The sequence below is a fragment of the Carassius gibelio genome, chromosome A14 (genome assembly GCF_023724105.1).
Source record: "Carassius gibelio isolate Cgi1373 ecotype wild population from Czech Republic chromosome A14, carGib1.2-hapl.c, whole genome shotgun sequence".
In the NCBI taxonomy this organism is placed as follows: domain Eukaryota; kingdom Metazoa; phylum Chordata; class Actinopteri; order Cypriniformes; family Cyprinidae; genus Carassius; species Carassius gibelio.
Genome location: NC_068384.1, coordinates 18,537,828 through 18,565,771, shown reverse-complemented (window position 1 = coordinate 18,565,771; position 27,944 = coordinate 18,537,828). Strand labels below are relative to the sequence as shown.

Below are 27,944 nucleotides of genomic sequence, written 5' to 3'. Positions count from 1 at the left end.
ATTATTAGATGCCTATTCTCTTAAACAAACACACACACACACTGTAAATGACCGCAAAAATATGTATGTGTGTGTCACTTTAAATGTGTTGTGTGTGCGCACGCACGCTCTCTACGTAACGTAAGCTGTAACGCAGGTAGAAGAAAGAGGTGCGGACGAGGAGCACATTGTGGTTCTCACATGGCGTTTACAAAAGTTTGATATATATATATTGTAAAAAGTGGATGCACTTTACGTTTTGGTTCATCTAGTACCCTTTGGCAAGCGGAGCGAGGTATGTGTCTTTATTGTGTGTTTTGCATGTTGTATTTTAAAGTAATATATAATTTCGTATGGCACGTGTTATTTGTCGCTCTTTTGGTTAATTTCTCATGTATGTAATAATTTATTTGCCTTTTGGGTATCTGTAAATGTGTATTTGTTTAACTAATCTGTCATTTGTACATACGTTTTTTTATTTATGAGTATATTGTTTCTTTATGTAGTTTCACGGTGCTACAACACAACGTTTCTCGAAGTCACGGTTAATGGCGCTCAAAGCGAGCGAAATAAAGAAGATTAAGCACCCGTCGAAACTCTCTGTCTCGTTTGTCGACGCCAAGGGGCTGCTACAGTGAAACTCGACGCTTATCGGGACTCTGCATCGCTTCGCTGCTGCCCTGTTCGAGAGAGTTCATCACAACGCCGCACGAGGATCAATCAGCACGGCGCTGCGGACGTTTGCGCAGTCACAGCGGATCGTGACGTCATTATAACTGCTTAAAGGGAAAGATCGCAAGGTGGTAACAAAGCACCGTTTAACACTACAGATGAGATTGAGACTGTGAGTTAAATCGTATTCCCACCTGAGCTGCATCCATTCATTGGAACTCTGTAAGTTGACATGTTCAAATGAAAAGGAGAATATTTTTTGGACTATTAAATTGAAGGATAAAACTACAAGAGACATTTAAATTGAATAAGTCAAATCACAAGAAAATATTCAAGTTTGCTTGATTATTTAAAGACTATAAAACTTGTGTGTTAAATTTGAACGTTGATTGTTGAAGATTTATCTTGGACATTTAAAAAGTCATACACAAAGAGTACAGTTAACTTTATTACTGTTTGTAAACTGACATTTCTGATCTATTACAAGGGAAATATTTAAATGTTAAAAGTGTTTACAGTTGTGCATTTGTGTTGATTCTCCTTGCTAATATTTTGAGTGCTTACATTTTAGAGGTCTGATGGAAATGGTATCACTTATAGCTTAAGTTGCCCAGTTTAAAGAAGTAAACAACATTAAAGAGGCCATGGAAAACCCACCTGAAAAGGAAGTTGAACCCGTTGAGGAGATACCACTTCCAGCTGAAGAAATAAGTAACCCACCAGTGCAACAGCTCAGAGCAAGCTCACGTGAAAGAAGCTTAACAGAGAAAGGTCGAGAGATGCATGAGCTCGAAGCAAAGAAACAGGGAAAGTCCTTCCATAAGACATATGAGTCCTGGAAGCAGGCTGCAAGAGAGGCTAGATCAAATTTGAAAACATTCTGTACACGTGAAGACCTGGATCAAATACAGCAGGACATTCAAGGCAGACATGATTCAGTCTATCAGCGTTATGAAGCAATTCTGCGTAACCACACTACTACTCCAGACATTGTTAAACGTATGGATGCCTGCGCTGCACTAACTGCAGAGATCACTGATCTTGTCAGTAAACGACTGGAAACATTTAATGAAAGTTACAACGAAGAACTTGTGAAGGAAAGAGTAAGGCAAGTGCTGAATAAGGATGAATATGGATCCGTCTTTGGATGTACAGTAACAAACACAGTCGTTTCAGAGTCATCACTGGGATCCGATAACCAATCCAAGACTTCTAAAGTCTCAAGTAAGCGTGCTGATGCACAGGCAGAATTTGCAGCGAAACTGGAACAAGCTAAAGCTTTACAAGAAATTCACAATCAACAAGCTAAGCTTGATAAGATGGAGCATGACTGGAAGCTTTGTGAGTCGAGAATGTTAGCGGAGATAAAGCAGAAGGAGGCTGAAATGCAGTTAAGGCTAGTTGAGGAAAAGAAACGGCTACAACAGCTACAAGTTGACAAAGAAGTTAAAGTAGCAGCAGCTCGTGTCAAAGTGTATAACGATTTGGAAGGCAACCTTCATCGCTGTGAAGATGACGAAGGCCCTAGCATTCACACTGGCTGCCAAAGGACAGAGCTTACATCTCAACTGAACCCGGAAGCACAGTCTTTCCTACCTCAGCAAGCATCATGTGAAGGATATGGAGTTACATCACCTCAGGAAACTGCAAATCTAGCTCAAGCAATAGCAAACTCACTAAGCACACATCGGCTACCTGTTCCAGAACCCACTGTCTTTGTTGGTGACCCTTTAAAATTCATAGATTGGAAGATGTCATTCATGGCCCTCATTGATCGAAAACCTCTTCCTTCTGGTGAAAAAATGTTCTATCTGAAGAATTACCTTGCTGGGGAAGCTCGCAAAGCGGTGGAGGGATATTTCTACAGAAATTCTGAGGATTCGTATCAAGGTGCCTGGAAAGTGTTACAGGAAAGGTACGGGAACTCGTTCGTCATCCAAAGAGCGTTTCGAGACAAGCTGATGAGATGGCCCAAAATTGGAGCAAATGACCCACTGGCATTACGAGACTTCACAGATTTCCTACAAGGTTGTGTCGAGGCAATTCCTCACGTAAAAGGATTAGCCATCCTAAATGATTCTGAAGAAAACCACAAGCTGTTAAAGAAACTCCCCGAATGGATTGTGAGAAAGTGGAACCGAATCGTGGTGGAAGAGCTAGACACATCAGGTGACTATCCAAGTTTCAAATGCTTCACAGAATTTCTGCAAAAGGAAGCAAAAATAGCTTGTAACCCTATAACCTCTGCACTATTTGTGAATCAAAGGAACACAGATGAAAGGTTCCCCAAGCGCGCTAAGGCTCTCAGTACAAAGGTTCAGGTGAAGGACTTAAGCTCAAAAAGACCAGAGACGTACAGCTCTAAGCCAAAGACATCGTGCCTTTTCTGCAAAAATGAAAAACATCACATTGCTCAATGCTCTACATTTACTGGAAAGACTATTGAAGAAAAGAAAGCCTTCATTCACGAAACCCACCTCTGTTTCGGATGTCTCAGAAAGGGACACATGAGTAAAGACTGTAGAAGAAGACATACATGTGGTACGTGTGGTCGAAGTCATCCTACCTGCTTACATGAAGAAAGGGATAAAGCTCCTTCAAAGGACCCTAAAGGAGCATCTACGAATGTTCAAGCAAGTGAGGAAGTTCATAAAGTCATGACCCACGCACTCACTCAATGTTCTCCTGCTACTTCCAGCATTGTGCCAGTTTTCATCTCTACAGTGGACGAACCCCAAAGAGAAGTACTAACTTATGCTCTACTTGACACCCAGAGCGACTCAAGTTTCATCTTGGAAGATCTTCTTGAAAGTTTGAATGTTGTCTCACAACCTGTGCAATTGAGGCTCAGCACCATGACAGCTGCTGACACGATTACTGCCAGTAAGAGAGTCTGTGGACTTAAAGTAAGAGGACTACAATCTGCAAGTTCTATACCACTACAGCAAGCATACACAAGAGACTTCATTCCAGTGGACAAGTCGTATATTCCCACCAAGCACACAGCGCTTCAGTGGAGTCACCTCAGACACTTAGCAAGTCAGCTGTCACCACTTTTGAACTGTGAAGTCGGACTTTTAATTGGATTTGACTGCCCATCTGCACTAGCTCCCTTGGAAGCAATTATAGGTGGTGAAAATGAGCCTTTCGCGCAAAGAACTGTGCTTGGGTGGAGTATTATAGGCCTGTCTAATCCACACCTTGACCGACAAGGAAATCAAAGTTTTGTCCACCGTGTTGCAGTAAAGGAAATACCTGTCCCATCGGCCAATGATATCCTGAAAATTCTTGAGTCAGATTTCAATGAAAAAGCTTATGAGGATAAATGTGTGTCACAAGAGGATGTTCGTTTCATACAGCACCTCAGTGCCAATATTCAGCAGAAGGATAATGGACATTACGAGCTTCCTCTCCCATTTAAGTGCAGCAGCCGACCCTCACTACCCAACAACAAAGGGCTAGCAACTGCTCGACTACAACACCTAAAGAAACGGCTCAAGTCCAATAAACAGTATTATGATCACTACAAGGCTTTCATGGAAGAGATGATTATCAAAGGTGATGCAGAACAAGCTCCAGCTATACTAAGTGGAGAGACAGTGTGGTACATCCCACACCATGGGGTGTACCACCCTCAGAAACCAAACAAGCTGAGGGTGGTATTCGATTGTTCAGCAAAGTTTCGTGGTATATCATTAAATGACACACTTCTGACTGGGCCTGATCTAACCAATTCCTTGGTGGGAGTGCTGTGCCGTTTCAGAAAGGAGCCAGTTGCAGTTACCTGTGACATAGAGAAGATGTTTCACCAGTTTCTCGTCCCACCTGATGAACGCAATTACCTGAGATTCTTATGGTGGGAGGGTGGAGACTTGGAGAAAGAGCCTCAAGAATATCGCATGGCAGTCCACCTCTTTGGTGCCACGTCTTCACCTGGGTGTGCTAATTTCGGCCTAAAGTACCTGGCACAGCAGCACAAGGTTAACTATCCTTCAGCTTCAGCATTCATTGAGAAGAACTTTTATGTGGATGATGGGTTAACCAGTGTTCCCTCAACCAGTGAAGCCAAAGAACTAATAATGCAAGCTCAAAGAGTGTGTAAACATGGAGGTTTACGGCTTCACAAATTTAACTCAAATAAGGAAGACGTTCTGAGTTGTTTAAACCCGTTAGAAAAGGCAACAACATCAAAGCCTCTTGACTTTAATCTTGAAGCAACACCAGCTGGACGCGTACTTGGCATTCAATGGTCAACAAAGGATGACACATTCAGTTTCAGCATCGACCTTAAGGATCAACCATTGACTCGCCGTGGTATTCTGTCTGTTATAGCCTCTCTATATGACCCTCTTGGGTTTGTCGCCCCATTTATTCTACAGGGAAAGTGTATCCTACAAGAACTTTGTCGTAGAGGTACTGAATGGGACAACGAACTTCCTGATGACTTGCGTCCTCAATGGGTGGATTGGAAAAACGATCTTCTGAAACTCAAGGAAGTATTGATACCAAGATGTTATCACCCACATACCTTCAGTGAAATAGTCAGAACAGAGTTACACCACTTCTCTGATGCGAGTAATGTAGGATATGGTGCTTGTTCCTACCTCCGCTTCAAAAATGAAAAGAGTGAAGTCCACTGCTGTCTGGTGATGGCTAAAGCCAGGGTCTCACCTACAAAGGTCATAAGCATTCCCAGGTTAGAACTCTCAGCTGCTGTCATATCTGCCAGAATGAGTGTCATGCTGAAAAATGAGCTGGAAATGAAGATTGACCAAGAGTTCTTCTGGACAGACTCGCAGGTCGTTTTAGCATACATTAACAACGAAGCCCGTAGGTTTCATGTTTTTGTCGCAAATCGAGTGCAGCTGATACGAGATGTCACAGATCCTAGTCAGTGGTGTTACGTAAATACAACAGATAACCCTGCTGATTATGCATCTAGAGGGCTTAATGCGTCTGCCATCTCTACATCAATGTGGTTATCAGGACCCCAATTCCTGTGGGAACAGGAAGTAAATGCAACACCATACACACCTGTGAACCTGCTTGTCGGTGATCCTGAAGTTAAATTAGTCCAAACCTTTGTGACCTCCGTCAGAGACGGAGCAGACATCCTCAGTCGCTTAAGTCGATTCTCTTCTTGGTCTATGCTTCTAAGGGTGGTTGCAAGAATAAACAGATTGGGCCACAAACAGATGTACAACGGTGATCATGTGACAGTTGAAGAACGTGAGAGAGCTGCTAAGGTGGTCATCAAGCTTGTACAGCAGCAAGCATTCTCAAAGGAAATGCAAATAATTGAAAGAGGAGAAGCTCTACCAAATTCAAGCGCACTGTACCCTCTGGATCCTATTTTGGACAATGGCATCCTCCGTGTTGGTGGGAGGCTAAAACACTCATCTCTCAGTCAAGATCTAAAACATCCTGTAATACTTCCAAAAGGTAACCACATCACTAAACTAATTCTGTCACATTACCACATCAAAGTTCGTCACCAGGGAAGAAGCCAAACTCAAATGGAGTTAAGAATGAATGGATTCTGGATCATTGGAGGCAGTAAGTCCGTCGCTAAGTTCATACACAAGTGTGTGCAATGTCGGAAACTCAGACGACCAGCTGAAGAACAGCGTATGGCAGAACTTCCCAGAGAACGTGTTGAGGTTTCCGCTCCATTCACGTACTGTGGTATGGACTGTTTCGGGCCATTTATTGTGAAGAGAGCTCGTAAGGAGCTTAAGAGATATGGCCTATTATTCACTTGTCTATCATCTCGTGCAGTCCATATTGAAATGATTGAGGACCTATCTACAGACTCCTTTATCAATGCCCTAAGGTGCTTTATCAGCCTCAGAGGAGCAGTTCGCAAACTTCAGTGTGACCACGGCACTAACTTTGTTGGAGCTAAAAATGAATTCGCAAAATCACTGAAAGAGATTGACACCAACGCCTTAGAGATCTTTCTTACAGAAAGGCAATGCGAGTTTGTCTTTAATGCTCCTTCTGCAAGCCATGCTGGAGGTGTCTGGGAGCGCCAGATACGTACTGTGCGAAATGTACTCAATGCCACACTTGCTTTATGCCCAGGCAGGCTTGATGACGCATCACTCAGAACGCTGTTCTATGAAGCAATGGCCATTGTAAACAGCCGCCCTCTAACGGTAGATGGTATTAATGATCCAAATTCACTCGAACCATTGACCCCAAACCATCTGATAATGATGAAATCTGATGTTGCTCTTCCACCTCCAGGAAAGTTTGTAAAACAAGATGTGTATGCCACTAAAAGATGGCGCAGAGTTCAATACCTAATCGAACAATTTTGGAGTCGTTGGAAGAAGGAATACCTTCTCAACATTGCAGCACGTCAGAAATGGCATATTCCTCGTCGTAACCTTCAAGTGAATGATGTTGTAATCATCAAAGACGATATGCTTCCCAGAGGTCAGTGGCAATTAGGCCGAGTGGTGGAAACCAGTGAAGGAAGTGATGGTCTTGTAAGGCGAGTCAAGTTGCAGTTAGGGGAGCGAAAACAAAATCAATGCTCCAAGCCCACAGTCATTGAAAGGCCCATCCAAAAATTGGTGGTACTTATTGAAAATGAGTAATCAGCGACTGCTTTGTGATATCATTGCATCAGACCATGTAATTAAGCTCTATAAAACCTAACATTTTAGACTTCACATGCATAAAAACTGTGAAGGCGGTCATATTGATGTGCAGAAATCATGTTCTGATTCATTCACAGTTTGTTCTGTTCTTTCATCTCATAATTGGTGGGAGTGTAAATGACCGCAAAAATATGTATGTGTGTGTCACTTTAAATGTGTTGTGTGTGCGCACGCACGCTCTCTACGTAACGTAAGCTGTAACGCAGGTAGAAGAAAGAGGTGCGGACGAGGAGCACATTGTGGTTCTCACATGGCGTTTACAAAAGTTTGATATATATATATTGTAAAAAGTGGATGCACTTTACGTTTTGGTTCATCTAGTACCCTTTGGCAAGCGGAGCGAGGTATGTGTCTTTATTGTGTGTTTTGCATGTTGTATTTTAAAGTAATATATAATTTCGTATGGCACGTGTTATTTGTCGCTCTTTTGGTTAATTTCTCATGTATGTAATAATTTATTTGCCTTTTGGGTATCTGTAAATGTGTATTTGTTTAACTAATCTGTCATTTGTACATACGTTTTTTATTTATGAGTATATTGTTTCTTTATGTAGTTTCACGGTGCTACAACACAACGTTTCTCGAAGTCACGGTTAATGGCGCTCAAAGCGAGCGAAATAAAGAAGATTAAGCACCCGTCGAAACTCTCTGTCTCGTTTGTCGACGCCAAGGGGCTGCTACACACACACACACACACACACACACACACACACACACACACACACACACACACACACACACACACACACACACTTAACCACACAGAGCTCTCATAAAACATCAAAGCTTGACTTCAAGCATCCAGACTCTTCATCAGTCAGTGTGATGGTAGTTTTGAGTCTTACCTTCAGTGCTGATGAATCCGAGCGTGTGCAGGAGTTTCACAGCTCCACACAACAGCAGCACTATCGCTAAAGTTTGCAGTCCGTCTCCCTCTGCTTTCTCCATCACTCTTGAGTCTCTTTATTATTAGTCTTAATAATCTTATTTTCCTCTCACTTTCATTCCAGTCTCTTTCTGTGTTGGCATCTGCTTCTTTGTTTGCCAGTATCTCCTCTCTCTCTCTCTCTCTCTGAGTGCTTCAGAATTATTCATGATGCCGTTTATCAGCTTTTCATTATGCAGGACAATCAGATTTCTGTGAAACTTTGAATTTGCCCCCTTTTTTCATTTACATTTACAGTTTTTTTTTATAGTTTTAGTTTACTATAATAAACCTGATTCAGATTATAAATTACACAAAAGTAATAAATAATTACACATTCATTTTGACTATGTAAACCATTTATTACTGCATTCCATGTTCAATGTAAATAAATAAATAAATTAACTTTTTATCATTTGTTTCATATTATTTCATTGTGAAAAGCAGGTAAAATTTTTCTCCACATGACAAAGGTTTTTTATGGTTAGTTTAGATTTATGCTTAAATTAGTTTTATGACGGGACAAAGGTTTTCTTTTTTTTTTTTTTTCTTTTTTTTTAATGGTTTTAGTTTACTATCATAACCCTTTAACCCTTATTACAATTAAAAAATATATATACAGAATCATTCAAACATATAGTTACACATTAATGTTGACTATTTATGCCCTGGTATATTAAGTAATGCCACATGTTTAAATATATTCCATGTTCATCATTAAAAAAAAAAATGAACACAAAAAATCTGTATTATTTGTTTCATGGTGCTATATTGTGAGAAACAGATTAAAATGTATAGAATATGAAAGTAAAATTACCCAAGGCTTTTGAAGTTTATCTTTGATATGACACTGATTGGCACAGAAGTCTGAGGGGGGAGTGCGTGTGTGTGTGTGTGTGTGTGTATGTGTGTGTGTGCCTGTGTATGTGTGTGTGTGTGTGTGTGTGTGTGTGTGTGTGTGTGTCCTTCACATTCTCAGGTAAGTCCTGCCCTCAGGTTGCACATTAAGAACAATGTCAACTCACCAAGTGTGTGTATATGTGTGTGTGTGATTGTAGCAATGCATATTTCAGAGAAGATTGGCAAAGAAATATTAACAGTGCTGCCATACAACAAGTATACCACACACACACACACACACACACACACATATATATATATATATATATATATATATATATATATATATATATATATATATATAACTATGTTATATGAAGCCCCATCTCCTCCTACAAAAAAATGACCGTTATGTTCATGCATGAGAACACACACGAACACACACACACACACACACACACACACAGCACTGCAAGTTTGATTAATGAGCCTCATTGGATGGCACAGTTCATGTACATCACACAGAGACAACAAAATACATATTTATATTATTCCAGATATAAATATACCAAAATATTATGAATGAATTAATAGTCCATATTCATATTTCATAGAATCATAATGTACAGTACTTTTAGTTTATGAAACCAAGTTTCTACTGTCATTGTTTTAGATCTACACATTTCTTTTAGTAATGCTTAACCTTCTGATACCTTACATTTACTAGATTTAACCCCTTTAAAGTCTACTGTAACATATCTGATACACAAAAATAAGGTCTCTTAATTATCATTGATCAAAACTTTGCTGAAAAGTCTGTTGAACACAGTCCACTAAATGCTTTCTGTCATCTGATTGAAAGTTTAGACTCCACGTTGTGCCTAACAACACTCTTCAGCCGTGACTTATTCACAATACAGCATGCCTCAAGTACCTTGAAGAACATAAACGTTGAGATATTTCCTGATTTAATCATTCAGTTGCCACTAGATGGAGACAAACAACCACAATACCAATCAGCATCACCTGCACTTTGACATTCAAATGCAGTTACTCTTAAATATAAATGGATGAATACAAAATATATACAGCATACCCACAACTTTACTAAAACATTTCATACATGTGAAAAACGGCTGCTTTATTCACACAGATTCGTTTTCAGTCTCTCTCTCTCTCTCTCTCTCACACACACACACTCCACTATAATCTTCCAGTTTGCATAATCTGAATTAGCATAATCTTTTGTATTTACATAGCAATTGAGGAGAGCTCCGTTTTTGAGACCGAAATATAACCAGAGAAAAGACACACACACGGATACACACACGCCGTTGCAGTCAACAGTAGTATGAGAAATGACACTGCGCAAATCAAGGCCTGACACATCATTAATTAAGACAAATATTAATCACAAACTTCTCATCACTCCAGCTGTGTAAAAACCCATTACAGGCCATTCCTCTTCAGCCATCATCCTCGAGCTGTAATAATGACACACAGAAGACACTTTCTGTGATTTTTCATATTATGTGCGCGTGTGGTGGATGAATGCAATGAGGCTGTAAAGTTCACCTCGTGTTTCTGAAAAAAATATTTTATCTTACACCATCGACAACAATCAACCAATAGTATGATATGTTTAATTCACCTTGCTGCAAGGTATCATGACAGCAGGCATGACAATTAAGCATTAATTGAACTCATTTCAAATATGATGCCATTTGAATGGATGAGCTGTTTGTTTGAGAAGTAGCCTAGTCTTTCAATTTCCTCAAGACTGACATATCTAGGATTGAGTCTTGTGGTTGTACACATGTGTCTGTGTTCTCATGACTGTGTACAGTTTGAATAATAGAAGTGCGTCCAGAAGAAGCGGTCCACTTTTTGCTTCACTACAGTAACCTCACACACACACACACACACACACACACACACACACTATGAAGTTATATTATAGACTTCGTTAAAAAAGGTTAATTACAAAAGACTAAACCAAACTCATAGTTTTATTCACTGAGCATCTGCTGCATACTTCACAATACAACTAAAACGCACTTTCTTAAAGGGACAGTTCACCGAAAAATGTAAATTCTGTCATCATTTATCCACTCTCAAATTGCAAACCTGTATGAGTTTCTTTCTGCTGCTGAGCACATACAAAGATATTTTAAAGAATGCTGTTAACCAAACAGTTGCCAGTAGCCACAAATACTATGGAGGTCAATGGGTTCCATCAACAGCTCAGTTACCAACATTTTTCTTCAAAAAAACGTATTCTGTTAATAATGTAACCTCGGTTCCCTGATATATGGTAACCAGTTATGCATCTGCTAAGACGCTATGGGAAAACTCCTTTTTCTACAAATAACTGAAGCCTTTTCAATAACACAGTGTAACTCCACAGACAGGTTTGTGCAGTGAATTAAAGGTCCCATAGAATGCATTGATACAGTATATTAAATTGTTCTCTGATGTCCCCAGAGTGTGTATGCACGTGTATGTCATTGCTCTTTTGTTGATTTTGATTGCTTCCATGGTTCTCATTTGTCGCTCATATGTCGCTTTGGATAAAAGCGTCAGCTAAATGACTAAATGTAAATATAATGTATATGTATGTGATGTTTTATCTCAAAATACCCCACAGATAATTTTGTATAGCTTCTTGAAAATGTCACTTTTAGGGTATGAGTCAAAACTCTCTGTTTACGTGTATGCTGCGTACATTTTTCTGTTTCAGCCGCGTCACAAGGATGCGCTGTTTTCTTTCAAATCAAAGCATAAATACAGATAGAAAACATATCCTGGTGGTGCGACTGAAACAGAAGAACGTATGCAGCCTGCACTCAGCTTATATTCATCAAAATGGCACTACAGGGATGTGGAGAGAGACGGAGGAGAAGAATTGTTAAATAAAGTCTCTTTTTTTTTTGTATAAAAAGTATTTTTGTCATTTCATAATGTTACTGTTGAACCACTGATCTGACAATGCTTTTCATACTTTTCTGGACCTTGACAGTGCATTTTACTTGGCAGTCTGTGGGACAGTCACAAGCCTCCCGGTTTTCATCCAAAATATCTTAAATTGTGTTCCGAAGACAAAGCTTTTACGGATTTGGAACGACATGGGGTAAGTGTTTAATGACAACATATTCATTTTGAGGTTGAGTATCCCTTTAAACAGCATAGATATATTCGCTGATTGTCATGGTGGATCTATTTGATCCATGATCGATATTAAGGTCTGCTTAAGAATAAGCGTGTACAAATTAATGAGATTGAGTGAATTATCTCAAGTCAGGTTTCGGACTTTAATCCCAGTTTTTCCTCAGGTCTCTGTGGTGTTGTGATGCGTCATATTCACGCAGCAGCAGCGGTGATGAGAGAGCACGCTTGAGAAACAGTTTAGAGAAGAGAATCAATCTACATATAAGATATTGGTAACAGATAATTGGTCACTTTCTAAATAATAAAAGTATAACCCATCCACTAGTAATTAAATATAAATGAATCGATTGAACATATGTTCGAAATTATGCATCATGATATAAATGACAAATTGTAGCTGATGCACATTTTTTAAACTAACACATCCCATCGTTAACTTTTTATGCTGATGCACAGAGCGAATCGGCGAATCTTCCCATCCCTAATGTGGAGAGAGTGAGGCACACGGGGGCTCACTCTTCACCGAGCAACAAGATCCTTTGCCCCGCTACTTTTTCCTCACAGGCTCCTGGGAGAAATAAAGTGGGAGGGCAGGTGGGGCAGAGTCGCTTTCTGAAAAGAAAGCTGTCTGTGAGCGGATGGAGGCGAGACTCATATCCTCGCAATGAAGACATTCCGTCTGCTACACAGCTGCTGCAGACACTGAAGGCTGCTGAAGAGCGGCAAACTCTGCCGAGCAAGAAGGGGTCTTGATCCGCTGCAAGGCTTGTTCAGTCTTCGAGTCTCGTAAAGTGGAGATCTTGCAGTCATTGCAAGATCTGAGGATCCTATGGCGAAGTGCCCGCTTATATAGCCAGATGCCCTGCCCATTTTGGTGGGCTCTGACAGGCTTTGTCGCTCCACTGCTGAGCCTGCATTGGTTCATTTTTTAATTCACTGCACAAACCAGTTTCGGTATTCAGAGAATAAGGAGTTTTCCCAGAGCATCTTAGCAGACGCAGTACGAGTGAAGTATCGATATTTTTACCTAAAATATTTTAAGTATCCCTGAGATTAATATGTTGATAATAATAGTTCAATATTAATTTCATTTTTCATTTTTAAAAACACTTGTGCATGTTCACAGTTCTTTGATGTTGGATATTAGTCACAAGACATGCAGGTAAACAAATACAATTGATTTTATGTAGTCTGAAATGATTTCTTTCTTTCAATTTTTACATTTTTATGACTTATTTATTTGCTTTTTTTAATCAACTCACAAGTCCCTTTGGCAAACCCTGACCTAGAAAAACATTTATACAAACATTTACTGAATTTACATTAAATGAATCAATCATTTTAACATCCCAAAAGGAAAGTTTTGTCTGATGTAGATCACTTACTGGTACACATTTAACTATTGATGTACAGCCAGGCACATTAAGTGTATAAATAACTCAGATAAACTCTCAACACCACACAGAGAAGAGCTTAGAGCTTTTCTGCTGCAGTTCTCCATCAGTGTCCAAACCACACTAGAGGAGGCAGACAGAGAACGAGAAGAGAATCCAAAGCAAAGATACTCATATGATACCAGCAATCAACCAGATATCGATATCTGGAGAGCAGGGTGACTGTTGATCAATATAATGCCAATATATAATTCATTCTATAATATAACAACACACACACACACACACACACACACACACACACACACACACACACACACACATACACACACACACACACACATATATATATATATATATATATATATATATATATATATATATATATACATATATACATATCTATTAATGTACTTGTGCTCAAAATTATTCATACCCTTGGTAAATATGATCAGAGAAGGCTGTGAAAAAAAATCTGCATTTTTCATCCATTTGATCTTTCATTCAAAAATTTCCAAAAAGTTGAATCTTAAAAGGGGGGTGCAATGCTGTTTCGTACATTCATAGATTATCATGCTAAGCATGGACAAAGCTTAAAAAAACTATTTGGAAATATGACAGAGTATTGTTCCAAAAATCTTACTTCCAGGTTCGTACAAGTTTCTGAGAAACTGAGAAAATCGTGGCTCTTCATGACGTAGATGAGGGTGGAACTCCTTATACGGACATTTCTCCCGGAAAAAAAAAAAAATCGACCAGAGCGAGAGCGGATCACACCCATCAATGAGCTTCATCCGGCGGCATATCATAAAGCTTTATCTTTCTTTTTTAAATATAATAAAACTAAATACTTTTTGGAGATATGAAGGATGCAGTACTGGTCTTTATGAACTCAAAATTAACATGAGATTGGGTGAAACTGTGTGTGTAATGCCCCCTTTAATTGAAGCAAAAAATTTAAAGTGGGGGAAAAAATAATATTAGCAAATAAATATTTTTCTCCAGTGCACAATGGCTACAATTTTTGGTACCCCTAGAAATTCTTATGATTAAAATATCTTAATTTGATTAAAATATCTGATTTTTTTTTATCACGCCATGATGACTAGGGACATTAAAGGGGGGGTGAAATGCTCGTTTTCACTCAATATCCTGTTAATCTTGAGTACCTATAGAGTAGTACTGCATCCTTCATAACTCCAAAAAGTCTTTAGTTTTATTATATTCATAAGAGAAAGATAGTCTGTACCGATTTTTTCCGGAAAAACACGAGCGGCTGTAGGCGTGACGTGTGGGCGGAGCTAAAGAATCACGAGAGCCAGTAGGCTTTTGCGCTGATAGCGTTTGGAAGCTGTGACATTACCTGAAGACAAAACCAACCAAAACAAACCATTGCTAACAGTCAGATTCAGCGTATATTTATGATCCAGAGGCTGAAATTTAACAAGAGCAGCAGCAACAACAGCGGCTCTATGTGGTATGTACTGAAACTGTATATATTTGCTTAGCGGGTTTTGGAAAATGATTAAGTTCCACTTTGTCGTTTTTTTTTTTTTTTTAAGCTGTACATGTGGAAAGTGCAGTTTGATGACAACATCGCATGTTGTTTACTTAATGTGCTTACGCGCCGATAGCTAAGTTAACAACAAAGAGATATTTGAAGCAGTTTTACTCATGCAGTTTGATGACAACATCACATGTTGTTTACTTGATGTGCTTACGCGCCGACAGCTAAGTTAACAACACAGAGATATTTGAAGCGTTTCACTCACCGCATGCGGTTCCAAATACCAATTGTGACCCTTTTTCGTTGGGACTGCATTATCCTTAAGAAATAAACGATAGGCAAATCCGGCGTCAAACTGGGCCTTGTTTGTAAAACAAGCATCTTCGAAATGCAGGGGAACAAACACAAACACTTACAAAACTCCGTTGATGCTCTGTAAAAATAAACTCCATCCACTCGTCCCTTAATGCTGTTTCTCTTTTGGTAATCTGTGCAGGGTTGTCTTGCCCTGGCAACCAAAAACACACTCCTTTTGTGACATTTCGCGACGCTCTTGCTTTGATCAGTGAAGTCTGTTGTGCTCTCAGTGCTCTGCTATACAGGAGCGCGCGCTCTTCCGGCAGACGCGCCCTCAGGACCCATATAAGGAAATTCCGCTCCATCTAACGTCACACAGAGCCCTACTCGGAAAAAACTTTCCGAAACTTGTGACAAACCGGAAGTAGTATTTTTGGAACAGAAATACTCCTTCAATCATACAACTTAATTTTTGAAACTTTGTCCATGTTTAGCATGGGAATCCAACTCTTTAACAGTGTAAAAAACTCAGTATGCATGAAATAGCATTTCACCCCCCCTTTAAATTGTCCAGCCTTGGTTTCCTGTTACACAGGATTATAAATATGAGTGAAAACAAAGGCCAAATTCCCTTAATCATTGATCACAAGGTGTAAAATTAAAGAAAATGTTTCTGATTGCAGCAAAAGATTATTGAACTTCACAAATTTAGAAAGTGGCTGTAAGAAAAGAGATAAAGAATTAAAAATCCCCATTTCCACCATCAGGGCAATAATTAAGAGGTTCCAGTCAACCAAAGATGTTACAAATCTGTCTGGAAGATGTGTCTATATCATCCTAATGCATGGTGAGGAGGAAAGTTTGAGCGGCCAAAGACTCTCCAAGAATCACAGCTGGAGAATTGCAGAGATTGGGTGAGTCTTGGGGTCAGAAAGCTTAACAAAAATATCAAACTCCCCTACACCACCACATGTTGTTTGGAAGGGTTTCAAGAAAAATTCTCAACCAAAAACAAGCTTCAGCATATTCAGTTGTCAGACACGACTGAAACTTCAAATAGCACTGGCTTCTGTGGTCAGATGAAACTAGAAAATAGTACCCCATGTGTACAATTAGATATACTGCTGGACCTTTAATGTTGTGGGCCTATTTTTCAGCTGGAGGTCATGGAAGTCTACATGGCTTCATGGATTCAATTAAATACCAACATAGAATTTTTTTTTTAAACTGACTGTCCATGCTAGAAATCTTATAATGGGCTGTGGTTGGATCTTCCAAACAGGACAATGATCCACAAACAAACAATCAAAACCAAAAAACCCTATAGAAAATGAGTGTGGTGAATCAAAGAGGAGAAGTACCAACATGGAGCTGAGACTCTGAAGGACCTGGAGAGATTCTGGATGAAGGATTGGTCTCTGATCTCTTATCTCTCTAACCTCTTCAGGTCTTATATATGAATACTCAGAACTGTTACCTTGGCAAAAAAGAAATTGCAAAAAGTATTGAATAAGTGGGTATGATTATTTGTGGCCAATGTGTATTAGAGAACATAATTTATCTCATAGTGAGATTTCTCTCCCATTTTAAATTCTTATTGACCAATGAAAAGTTAGATTTTTGTAAATTTTAAAAATAAAATATCAAAAGGATTAATGATACAGATTTATTTTCATAATCACCTCTAATCATATTTACCAAGAGTATGAATAATTTTGAGTACAACTATATATATATATATATAGAGAGAGAGAGAGAGAGAGAGAGAGAAAGAGAGAGAGAGAGATAGAGAGAGAGAGAGAGGGGGGGTGGAAGAGAGCGAGAGAGAGAGGGTATACACAGAAAAAAAAAATCACTAAATACTGAAAATTATCCACTACCAGGCCCAGGGAACAAATTGGACATAATTGATGCTAACGGTTTCAAATTATTAATGTGCCATCTGAATAAATCTGCCCATCTGATATTTGCAAACACATTCTTAAAGTGTTTTTAACACACAGAGAGAACCTTCCAGAATGGTGATTCAACAAACAACGAGCACAACTTAGAGTGAATAAACGGTGTATGTGTGTGTGTGTGTTGCATTAAGACGTAACTGCAGGCAGTGTGGGTGTTCAATTCAAGAAATCTGAAATATTTACCAAAGGAAAACCCACAGCTGCAGGTCTAACACACACACACACACACAAAGAGCAAACCAATGAGACACAAGCTGCATTAACAAACTAAACCTAAGATCTTAAATATTAAAATATTATATCATATTTTACATACCATAAATATTTGATAAACAACACTGTATACAGAATTATATATTTTGTCATGTTCAAATTATTGATCATTCTTCTAGTAAAGTGATCTTACTGTGAAGTGTTCATCAATGCATGCATATTCAATCAAAAGTGATGAGCTATTCTAAAGACGCTTCTGTCAGATCAATATCTCACTCTCTGCTTCCAATCTTAACCGATCGCAGCACACATCAATCAAATCTGTTGATACGTGTAAAAAAAATCAAGAACTGTCATTTACATTCTGTCTGTACTACCATACTGCTGCAGTTTAATTTCTGCCCATATAGAATTTAATAATGCCTGTATGCACAAGTGTATTTTAATTTTAATATAATCACTGTGTAATGGGGGTGGGGGGAATTACAAACTGCTGGGATTAATTTGACATTTACTGTCCTTTTGTCACGATCATTACATGGAGTGCCCATGGACTTTTGTAGAGGGCACTCCAATCAGGAAAATTCCACATTAACCACCAGATGTCACTCGGACTCTAGCACCTCTTATCTGTTGCACCACACTCTTAACTACATTTCCCATGAGTCTCTGCATCACAATCACCCTGCCACACCTGCACATCATTCCTCAGTCAATCTCCTTGCCACACCTGCACCTCATTAACACACACATATAAGCAGCACACTCACTCTCACTCTCTGTGAAGTCTTGATTTGCTGTGTCTGTCATTTCCGAGCGTTTTCCTTGTGTTTGATCTCTCTGTACCTGACCTTTGGATTGTTTATACAGACTCTGATTCTCTGCTGCCTGCCCCCGACATCTGCTTGTTCCTGTTTTCGATCCTGGTTATCCCTATATACCTGACGCCGTTGCTGATCATTGCCTGTCTGACCATTCTCATTAAAAGTTCTGCACATGGATCCGAACCTCTCTGTCTCATCATTACACCTTATAAAAAAAATTATTGAATACATTAATATATGATTTCCCAAAACTGTGCAGTACTATTCACTTAAAGGGATAGTTCACCCAAAAATGGAAAATACCCAATGATTTACTCATCCTCAAGCGTTTCTATGGGTGTATGACTTTATTTCAGGCAATTTATATTTTTAATAAAAAAAAAAAGGTCCTGACTCTTCCAAGCTTTATAATGGCAGTGAATGCAGTTAATTTATGCAAAATAAAGTGCATTCATCCATCATAAAAAGTGTTTCAAATAGTTCAGGGGGGGTATTTGAGACCTTCTGAAACAAGCCAGTCCATTTTATTAGAAAAATAATGGGAGCGATCTGGGAATACTCATCGGATGTCGAGCTGTGACGTTTTAGGACATTCGAAACACAGGTCGTGTGAAAACTTTTGTCAAAATTAGGGTTTCATTCAATTATTCTTATTTAACATCTTGTCTATCATCTCTGAAAAAACCTTGGCAAAATTAACCTGCTTAGTTCAGAAAAATTGCGATTTACTGCAGCAAGCAGAAAATACTTTCTCTATAAGAACAGAGGTGCTTTCTCTTAACACCAAAAAAAAAAAGTTAACCTATCAAAATAAATTAAGTAACATAAGAAAAGTGCATCAATGCACATTTCCCGCCAGTCCTGTGTAAACAAAGTTTTTTTAAATAATAATTTTTATATCGTGAGATGGCGTAGCGTAATAAAACTATGCTGTCTAAAGCTCACTTAGATGATCTTGCTCGTCTTAGTCTGCTCAGTTGTGGTGATGTCAGTGCCCTAAAAGATGTTATGATGGACTATTTCACATCTAGAGATGAAAGATTGGATGATGATGTAACTAAGGGGGAGAAGTCCGATGTCGCTATGCTCACTGTTCTATATACAAGTTACACTATTCCTGCTATCCAAACATACAAGGGGTGATGAAAAGTTCAGATACTATGCCCATCATGATAAACAACGGAAAAGTGTCCTCTTTGGGGTAACATTAGTCTATTTGTGTAATTATGCAGTATAGCACTCCTGGCAGACAGAGATCATCAAGTAGAAGTGAAAGTTAAACCCAATTCCCTTTAAACCCGTTTTTCTCAAAATTCCAATACGGAAAATCATAGCTATCAGCCAACTTCAGCCATAACATTCATATGATATCAAAACCTAAAAAAGGAAAAATTTCACCATGTGTTGGGTTTTCCAAGATCACATCACATATTTAAAACTTTATGAACCATAATCTCTAGCCTCCACTAACTGTCATATACACGTTCACTAGAAAGTGGCATTCCAGCGGATTATGTTGGATGTAGTGCAGCACTTTTTATGATGGATGGATGGATGGCACTTTATAGCGCTTTAAAATCTCGACCCCCATTCAAAGCCATTATATGCACTTACTGTGTCTTTAGGGTGAGCAAATCATGGGTTTATCGTGTGGTTTTCATTTTGGGGTGAAATAACCCTTTAAATTTGCTCTCCGCTATGTTTCAAACTGATATGCTCCTTTATAACTCAGCAAGTTGTCACATAGCATTTGGTTCTCCCACTTCTAAATACAGTTTCATTTGGTTAATCATAGGCTCAAAACTCACAATCAATATTTCTGACTCGATGGCACATTTTCCATCCCCAAAACTCTCTGAAACCAGACGATTTTGAAAAATATAGTTTTTGAGAAACATGCTTCAGACGGTTTATTAGCAGTTATTAATTGATAAACAGAATCATTTGCAAGCCTGCAGCTCAAGAACAAAGATACCAGACTCACTCAGATTCATTTACAGGCCTAGACTGAAGATTCCACACAAATGAACAAGAACAAGAGAGCAAAGAGAAGGAGTGAGAGATTAATAGGGCTTATCCAGCTTCATTTATGGATCACTGTATAATTGATGCCATATTCCTGATGCCTTGCCCTATTTCGCTCCAGTGAGGCTGCATATTATTAATGAAATCAATGTGTGTCTCCAGCTCTTACACATGCAAACGATCGGTTTTGGATTTTTTTGTTTGTTTAATGGCATGCCAGCTTTTTAAAAGATATTTTAAAGCTCAAGTTTAAGCATAAACTAAAGATTTTAAATTAAGATCAAATCAAACTCAGAAAGAGCTTTATTGCCAAGTGTGTTTACACACACAATGTGTATCTGTACTTGGTGTCAGGAGCGTCCAGTACAGAAAGTACAAATCTAACAATGTAATAGAGAACGTAAGATTTTGACTTTAAGATTTTTCCAAAACGATTCTAAGACTAAATTTGGATCAACATTATTTAAAACATTTTCAAGGTAAGAAACAGAATTAAATTATTTTCTAATCAGTTTTGAAAGCTTAATGTGTATTCTCTGCGCACTACAGATTGCTCTGTGTGTGTGTGTGTGTGAGAAGGATGAGAAGACAACCAAATCAACAGGTGTTGATGTCTCTCTCTCTCTCTCTCTCTCTCTCTAATGTGTCTCTCAGCTCTCCTGACATGAGCGAAGGGTCGGGACCCTTCAGACGTTCACACGAAAACACTCCAAACTGCCATCGCCACGTTACCATGACAACAGCGCTTCCAAGGTAACAGGCGGGAACGGAGTGCGTGTGTGAGTAGAGTGATAAATAACATGAGCATGTTTCAAAGACAGAAGCATACATGACCAGACAACACACACACACCAGGCACACTCTCTTTGCTTGTGCAAACTCAATTCATGTCATAAATAATCCTCTTAAAGCTTCATGAGTCACATAATGAATGCATTTGTGTGTGTTTCAGCACTGACTGTATTGCAGAGACGACACACGCAGCTGTGATGCTGGTGTCAGTCAAACGGCACTTGTTGCACAGTGCGTGCGTGCGTGAGTCATCTAATCGCTCAAAACACTCACATGCGCAAGCATGCATGCAACTCAAGCATGAACATACAAACACATGCATCCATGTATGTTATTCAATCAGGCACACATGCATGCATTCACTTTGAGTCTGATATATCTAAAGTTCTCAGTCCAGACAGACAGACAGATAGATTGATAGAGTGAACTGACGTCTTACCGTTTGATGGTCGGCGCTGTCTTGTCTGCAAGGTCAATGTGCCAACAACCGCCCCCATGTTGTCACCGTGGAAACAAGTGTGTGTGTGTGTGTGTGTGGTGTACCTGTCACGTGTTTTCCACTCACTTGCTCGCTCTGTTTTTCTGTCCAACCTTCATTCTGTCTTATGTGACTCTAACGCTCTTGCTTCCAACTGCTCGCTTTCTGCCTCATTTTACCCCTCCCTCCCTCCCTCCTAAACCCCCCTCACTCTCTCTTATTTTCTCCTCTCTCTCCCTCTCTCCCTCTCACACACACACACACACACACACACAATTTTTCATCTTTACTCACTCCGTCTGCACAGCACACGTCTTGTGTCTCTCACAGAAACAGTCTGTGTCATATTTCATACCCAGAATTGTAAAATATAGGTAATATTTTGGTAAGATATAATGTTTTTCAAGGATATGAAGCATTACTATTTGGGAGAATTAAGATTTGTTTTTGTATTTCGATTTTTATAGATTTTTGTTTGATATTTTAATGACAACTAAGCACATTGCCCAAAAATTCTTATTACAAGAAATTATTTTTATTTTATTTTTATTTTAAGCACAATTACACATATTCCCACTAAATGGCAATTATTTTAATTAATTAAAATGATTTAATTATTTTAATTACAATTAAAATGACAAATAAAATGTATTTATAAATATGTTTTTACATTATAGACAAGTAAACATATTCTCCTTAAAATTCTCCTTAAAAACTTTAGATATTTTAAATATATTTGACATTAATAACTAAGCAAATTCCCCTAAAATTTATATTAAAATAAATAAAATAGTTTAATGATATTTTATAATTGTTTAAAATAAATTATAAAATGACCTGTAAGTTCAAAATAATCATACATCATTGCAGAAATTTAAACAAACCCATGACTTAAAATGATGTGAATAAAACAGCAAACTAAAAATAAATAAATAAGAATTTCTCAATCCAAAAACAATTCATGATCCAAAAAATGCTTCATTTTCATTATGCAATCCTTAACTAGATTTGGATTAAATGTGATTTGTATATTTTTGTAAGATTCACTCACAATTCAAAGGCTGCTTCAACAGGTTGACACCATTAACATGCAGCTTTGATTCATTCTTTAGGTTAAAAATCAAATCGAGCAATGCATAAACCAAGATTGTGAATGACCTGAGAGAATTATGGACTATAAACACACATTAAAAAACGAAAAAGTCCTTAAAAACATCATCCCTGTTGCTGCTCATCTAGAGCGTTCCAGATCAGTCACTTCTACACTACACATGTAGACAGTTAAAATATAAGGAGATACTGGATGTGTTTTTTAATAATTGATAAAATGGCATGAACGTCAATGTAAATGTCAGGACGGGCATATTCACGGCACCTTCCTGCTGATTCATTAGCATTCCAAGGACTTGAAATGACACCATCATTAATTATTAATGAACACTCATAATTACCCAAAGCTGCTCTTGAATCATTATTAGGTCAAAGTACAGGACTGATAAAGATTACAAACGCATGACATTACACCTGCTTAATATAACGGACAGATTCCAAGTTTGAGATGAATACTTTTATTGTGATGTGTTCAAAATACCGATGTCACTCAATGCTAACGTTTAATATACTATTATTAAATGTGATTATGCAGTAGTGAACATGAAGTGAGCAGCACACTAACATAAGCCTAGACTTGAATGTGTTTTCTGCAGCTCACAGGAGTGAGACTGAACTCACAGGAGACGAGATATCGCTCAAGAGACTTAACACACTTCTGAGATTTCTGCGGATCACATACATAAGGGATAAAACAGTTAGCCTTAAAATAAACCCTGATAAGGTAAAGTATTCCCAAAGATATGTAAAACAAGCTTATTTAATAATTAAAAAAAATCATAAGCTCTAGTTAATGTGGAGTGTTAATACATGGATTTTCAAGGGATTGAAGTTCACGAGGTTTAATGTAATGGGATCCATCCACTGGGAAATGAACTGCATAGTTTTCAAAAAGATTCAAATCTTCTACTGAATAAATCTGAACACTTCCGCAGCAGAAAGAAATAGGCCTAATGATTTACTGTAGATTAAAAAATCATGCATTGCATTAATCAGGACTGAGATATGATGACTGCTGTGAGACGTCACATCTCACCCGTCTGTCTGTCTGCGGTTCCTCTCCTCCTCTTACACTCAACAGAAGCAGAAAGAAATGAGTTTTTCTCCAGACATACCGACTGTTTGATGTTTACACCCAGCAGCGGTTTAATAAAGACTGAAACGGAGATGAAAATGGAAGATGAGGCATGAGGGGGGATTGGGCGGGGAATGGCCCCAATACTTCTCATCGTCCCGGTGAAAGGGGAATTGGCTATAGAGTGATATTACAAGGTTGCTGACAGAAGGAATGAGAAAAGGCGGGATGTGTTTTGATCGAAGGGTTGTTGACGTCAGTCAAACAGATTCAAGGAAACAATGCATATCAAAGAACATTAATATAAATGTGGATTATACACAAAATTTGTCAAGGTATTTGCTCTGACATGCCTTAAAGGGATAGTTCACTCAAAAACGTAAAATCCATCGCACCCTCATGTCGTCCCATACTGTATATTTCTTCAGTGAAACACAAAAACTGTATTTAAACAAAGATGGTGTTCAAACAACATTGGACTCCACTGACTGTCATTAACTGGTCAAAAAAAATAAATAAAAGATCATTCAGAAGAAAGCCGGTTATACAGCTTTGTAACAAAAATATATTTTGCATATTTTTCTGTGGACTATCCCTTTAAAAAAATTCCCATTGAATATAAAAAATAAGAATAGATTCAGAATATATTTAAATATAATAAAATATATAATTATATAATATTTAAACACAAAAATACAAATAATAGGCTATAATAATTTAGTTAAATGACCATGTAATGAAGGCATGTTTTCTACACTGTTTTTCACTAAATAAATGCTATGAAGAATTGTATTACATCAGTTTCTCTCACGTGCACTAATTTTAAATATAGAATAACAAACAGAAGTATTTACCTACATATACTTTGATAAAACGACAGACTTCAAATAATTCAATAATTCAAAACAATTTTGAATTGATTCACTGAAAATAGCTAAATCTGATTCACTGAAACGGATCACATTTCAAAGCATGACGTGTCAAATACTGTCATGTTTGATTCTGACAAATAATGCCAAAAACTGTGATTCAAAAGTCAGTCTGATGAAACAAATGTACAAAACATGCCATAAGAAAACTGTGGAAATGATCTCGAGCAATGGCAGAAAAAAACTATAAATGCATCCAAAAAGGTATGAATGAATAAATATTAGTTTCTTTCACCAATACATAAATGTATCCCAAAAAGCATATACCATTGACTTCTATTGTTTTATATAAAAATGGTTATGAACTTACAAACAAGAAAATCCCGTGCATTAAAAAACAAAACAAACAAACAATCCAATTCATTTATGAGCTCATTTCAGTGTAGGTAAAGCAACACACATAAACAGAAACTATTATTAAGTCTATCTGACAGGAATATAGTATGCAACAGGCCTCAGCAATTACTATGCATAACAGCATGAATCAAATGTCTTTTTCAAAAAGAAATAGTCTTGTACCAATTCAACAAATAATCACACACAAAAACCAAATATGTACACGTCAGCTCACGTCAGTGTGATCACTATGTCTGAGACGCGCTAGTGTTCCCAAGATAGATGAGCTTAGAGTGGTTACAATCATCCGAGTTTAAATCACTCTCAAATTTATTTTATTTTAACGCAATATTTAAACTGAAGCTCGCAGCAGGCTGCTTTTGTAAGAGGCAGGACATTTCCCGACCAATCGCCGAGTGCTGTCAATCACAACACATACTGGCCAAAGCTAACCAATCACAGCACAGACTGGCCCAGCTAACCAATCACAGCACATCTCATATTCCAGAAGGCGGGCCTTCATTTGATACAGGAATTATTTGAGCCGTTCATGCCAGACTGGGGAGAGGTGTTGTAATCATTTTAAATAGGTGAAAAATACTGTGTTTTTGAACAACCTAGTATGAGAGCCTGTTCTAGTACACCCCCAAAATCAAGACCCCTTTAACGTATAATTTATTAGCTTGGTTCTGCAATCCAACCTCATTAATCAAACTCAGTGACATTCCCTGAAATCGCTGCTCAATATTTCACATCACCTATGTAAAAATATTCAAGTCAAATTTGTTTTCTTAAATGTCATTGTGCCAAGTACATTCTGAATCATGCCGTACAATCTTTTAAAAATTGTACAACTGGTCAAGGGTTTTGTTTTAAATGAATAATTGACAAGATGTGGTCCATCAGAGCTGTGGTTGAGTGGTAGACTGCATATATATGGATATGTACTGTAAGGAATAATTGACGAAGGACTGCTGAATTATTTAAAATTAAAAGTACACCTCATGCTCTTTCAGCATGTATAAACTTTCAGTTATTCCACCTACATCACCACATGTACAGGGTCAGAAAATGTGTAGATCAAAGCATTTTCAGGTTCTCTTTCGATACTACACTCGTACTGCATCTTGCTAGACACCTTTTTTCTCCTGAACTGAAGCCTTTTTCATTCACGCAGTGAAACTGCACGGCCAGTGGTTCGTGCAGTCTATTAATAAACAAACCAATGGCTAGGGCTGCACTAGCCTATGGTGACGAAGACCACCAGAATGGGCAGGGCGTTCTGGCTATATACGCGGACGTTCACCACAGGATTCTCAGTTTTCTTCTCCTTCAGCAACGATTACATCTCTACGCTGATCCGAAGCTGCTCGCCATTAAATATGTTGACACACACACATGGTGAACTTGCACCAGGAGCAGCGGGGAGCCATTTATGCTGCAGTGCCCGGGGAGCAGTTGGGGCTTCGGTTCCTTGCTCAAGGGCACCTCAGTTGTGGTATTGCTGGCCCAAGATGCGAACCCACAACCTTAGGGTTAGGAGTCAAACTCTCTAACTACTAGGCCACGACCCTCTTGCTGGATAAGAGGTCCTCCCCATCCAAGCTCAAAGTCTATGTGGTGGCCATAGCAGCTTCTTATGCCCGTATCGAGGACCAGTCAATGGGCAGACACAGTATAGTCATCCACTTTCTAAGGGGTACCAAGAGGCTGCATCCACCTCATCCCTCTACCGTCCCCCTGAAGGACCACCGCCTTCCAGCCACTACAGTCTGCCAGAATTTGGTTGCTATCACTGAAGTCTGCCCTGCTTCTAGCACTGGCATCAGTAAAGCAAATAGGGGACCTACAGGCGCTCTCTATTAGCCCTGCCTGCATGTAATTCAAGACTAATGACACTAAGTCATCATCAAAAACCTAGGCACCATTACATACCTAAGGTGCTCCCCACTCCGTTCAGAGCACAGGTCATTATGCTGTCCGCCCTTCTTCTCTCTGAAGAGGACAGTGAGCTATCTCTGCTCTGCCCAGTCAGAGCTCTGAGAATCTATATTGAGCGATCTGCCCCCTATAGGCTGTCGGAACAACTCTTTGTCTGCTTTGGTAACCACACCAAAGGGCTCCCAGTCATGAAGAAAAGACTCTCTAGATGGATAGAGATGCAGTCTTGCTAGCGTACTCTTCCTTGGGCCTTCAATGCCCCATTGGAGTATGGGCCCACTCGACTAGGGGCATTACCTCATCTTGGGCATGATCCAGTGGTGTGTCCATTGTGGATATTTTTGAGTCAGCCAGCTGGGCCTCGCTGTCCACATTTGCAAAGTTATATAACCTTACAGGCCAGGATCCTTTCCGCTTAAGTGACACGTGCTGCGTAAACAAATCTGGCAGAGAACCCTTGACTGTATAATGCTCAGGCTCATCAGTTCACCTGTCACCTCCCGGCCCGTGGGTGTAGAAAAGACCAGGGTATTTTGGAAAAATTAACCAGGCCAGGTGTGACCTCAAGGAGCTTAAACCTTTTTAGCCTTGGATAATTTTTACCTTCTCTATGGCAATGGATTGCTTATGGAAGTTTGATACCTTAGTTCGCTACACTGCATTAGCACGGAGTGATTGTACTGTTCCAAAATGCGTCTAGCAAGATGCAGTACGAGTTTAGTATCGAAAGGAAATGTACTCGGTTATTTGACATAACCTCAGTTCCCTAAGATATGATAACAGGTACTGCGTTTCTACCTGTGCTATTGT

General features: G+C 38.8%; 2 protein-coding genes across 4 annotated transcripts in view; one reads left to right on the top strand and one right to left on the bottom strand.

Moving 5' to 3' along the window:
• Window positions 1-27,944, bottom strand: part of LOC128027732 (Kv channel-interacting protein 1-like) — a 57,277-nt gene that overhangs the window by 7,955 nt on the left and 21,378 nt on the right. The window contains exon 1 of one of the 3 annotated variants that reach the window (XM_052615555.1): window positions 21,705-21,905. The exons of the other annotated variants lie outside the window; for them this stretch is intronic. Within the exon in view, the coding sequence (XP_052471515.1) occupies window positions 21,705-21,762 (58 nt within the window). The 5' untranslated portion in view covers window positions 21,763-21,905. Of the gene's footprint in view, window positions 1-21,704; window positions 21,906-27,944 lie in introns of those variants that run through there. 3 annotated transcript variants of the gene reach the window in all.
• On the top strand, window positions 47-7,998 carry LOC128027730 (uncharacterized). The gene is made up of 2 exons (XM_052615552.1): window positions 47-274; window positions 486-7,998. Exon 2 carries the CDS (start codon window positions 1,296-1,298, stop codon window positions 7,254-7,256), a length of 5,961 nt encoding a protein of 1,986 aa, XP_052471512.1. The 5' UTR covers window positions 47-274; window positions 486-1,295; the 3' UTR covers window positions 7,257-7,998.

Coding starts and splice junctions, on each gene's coding strand:
- LOC128027730 (XM_052615552.1), top strand. CDS start 1,296: ATGGAAAACCCACCTGAAAAGGAAGTTGAACCCGTTGAGGAGATACCA.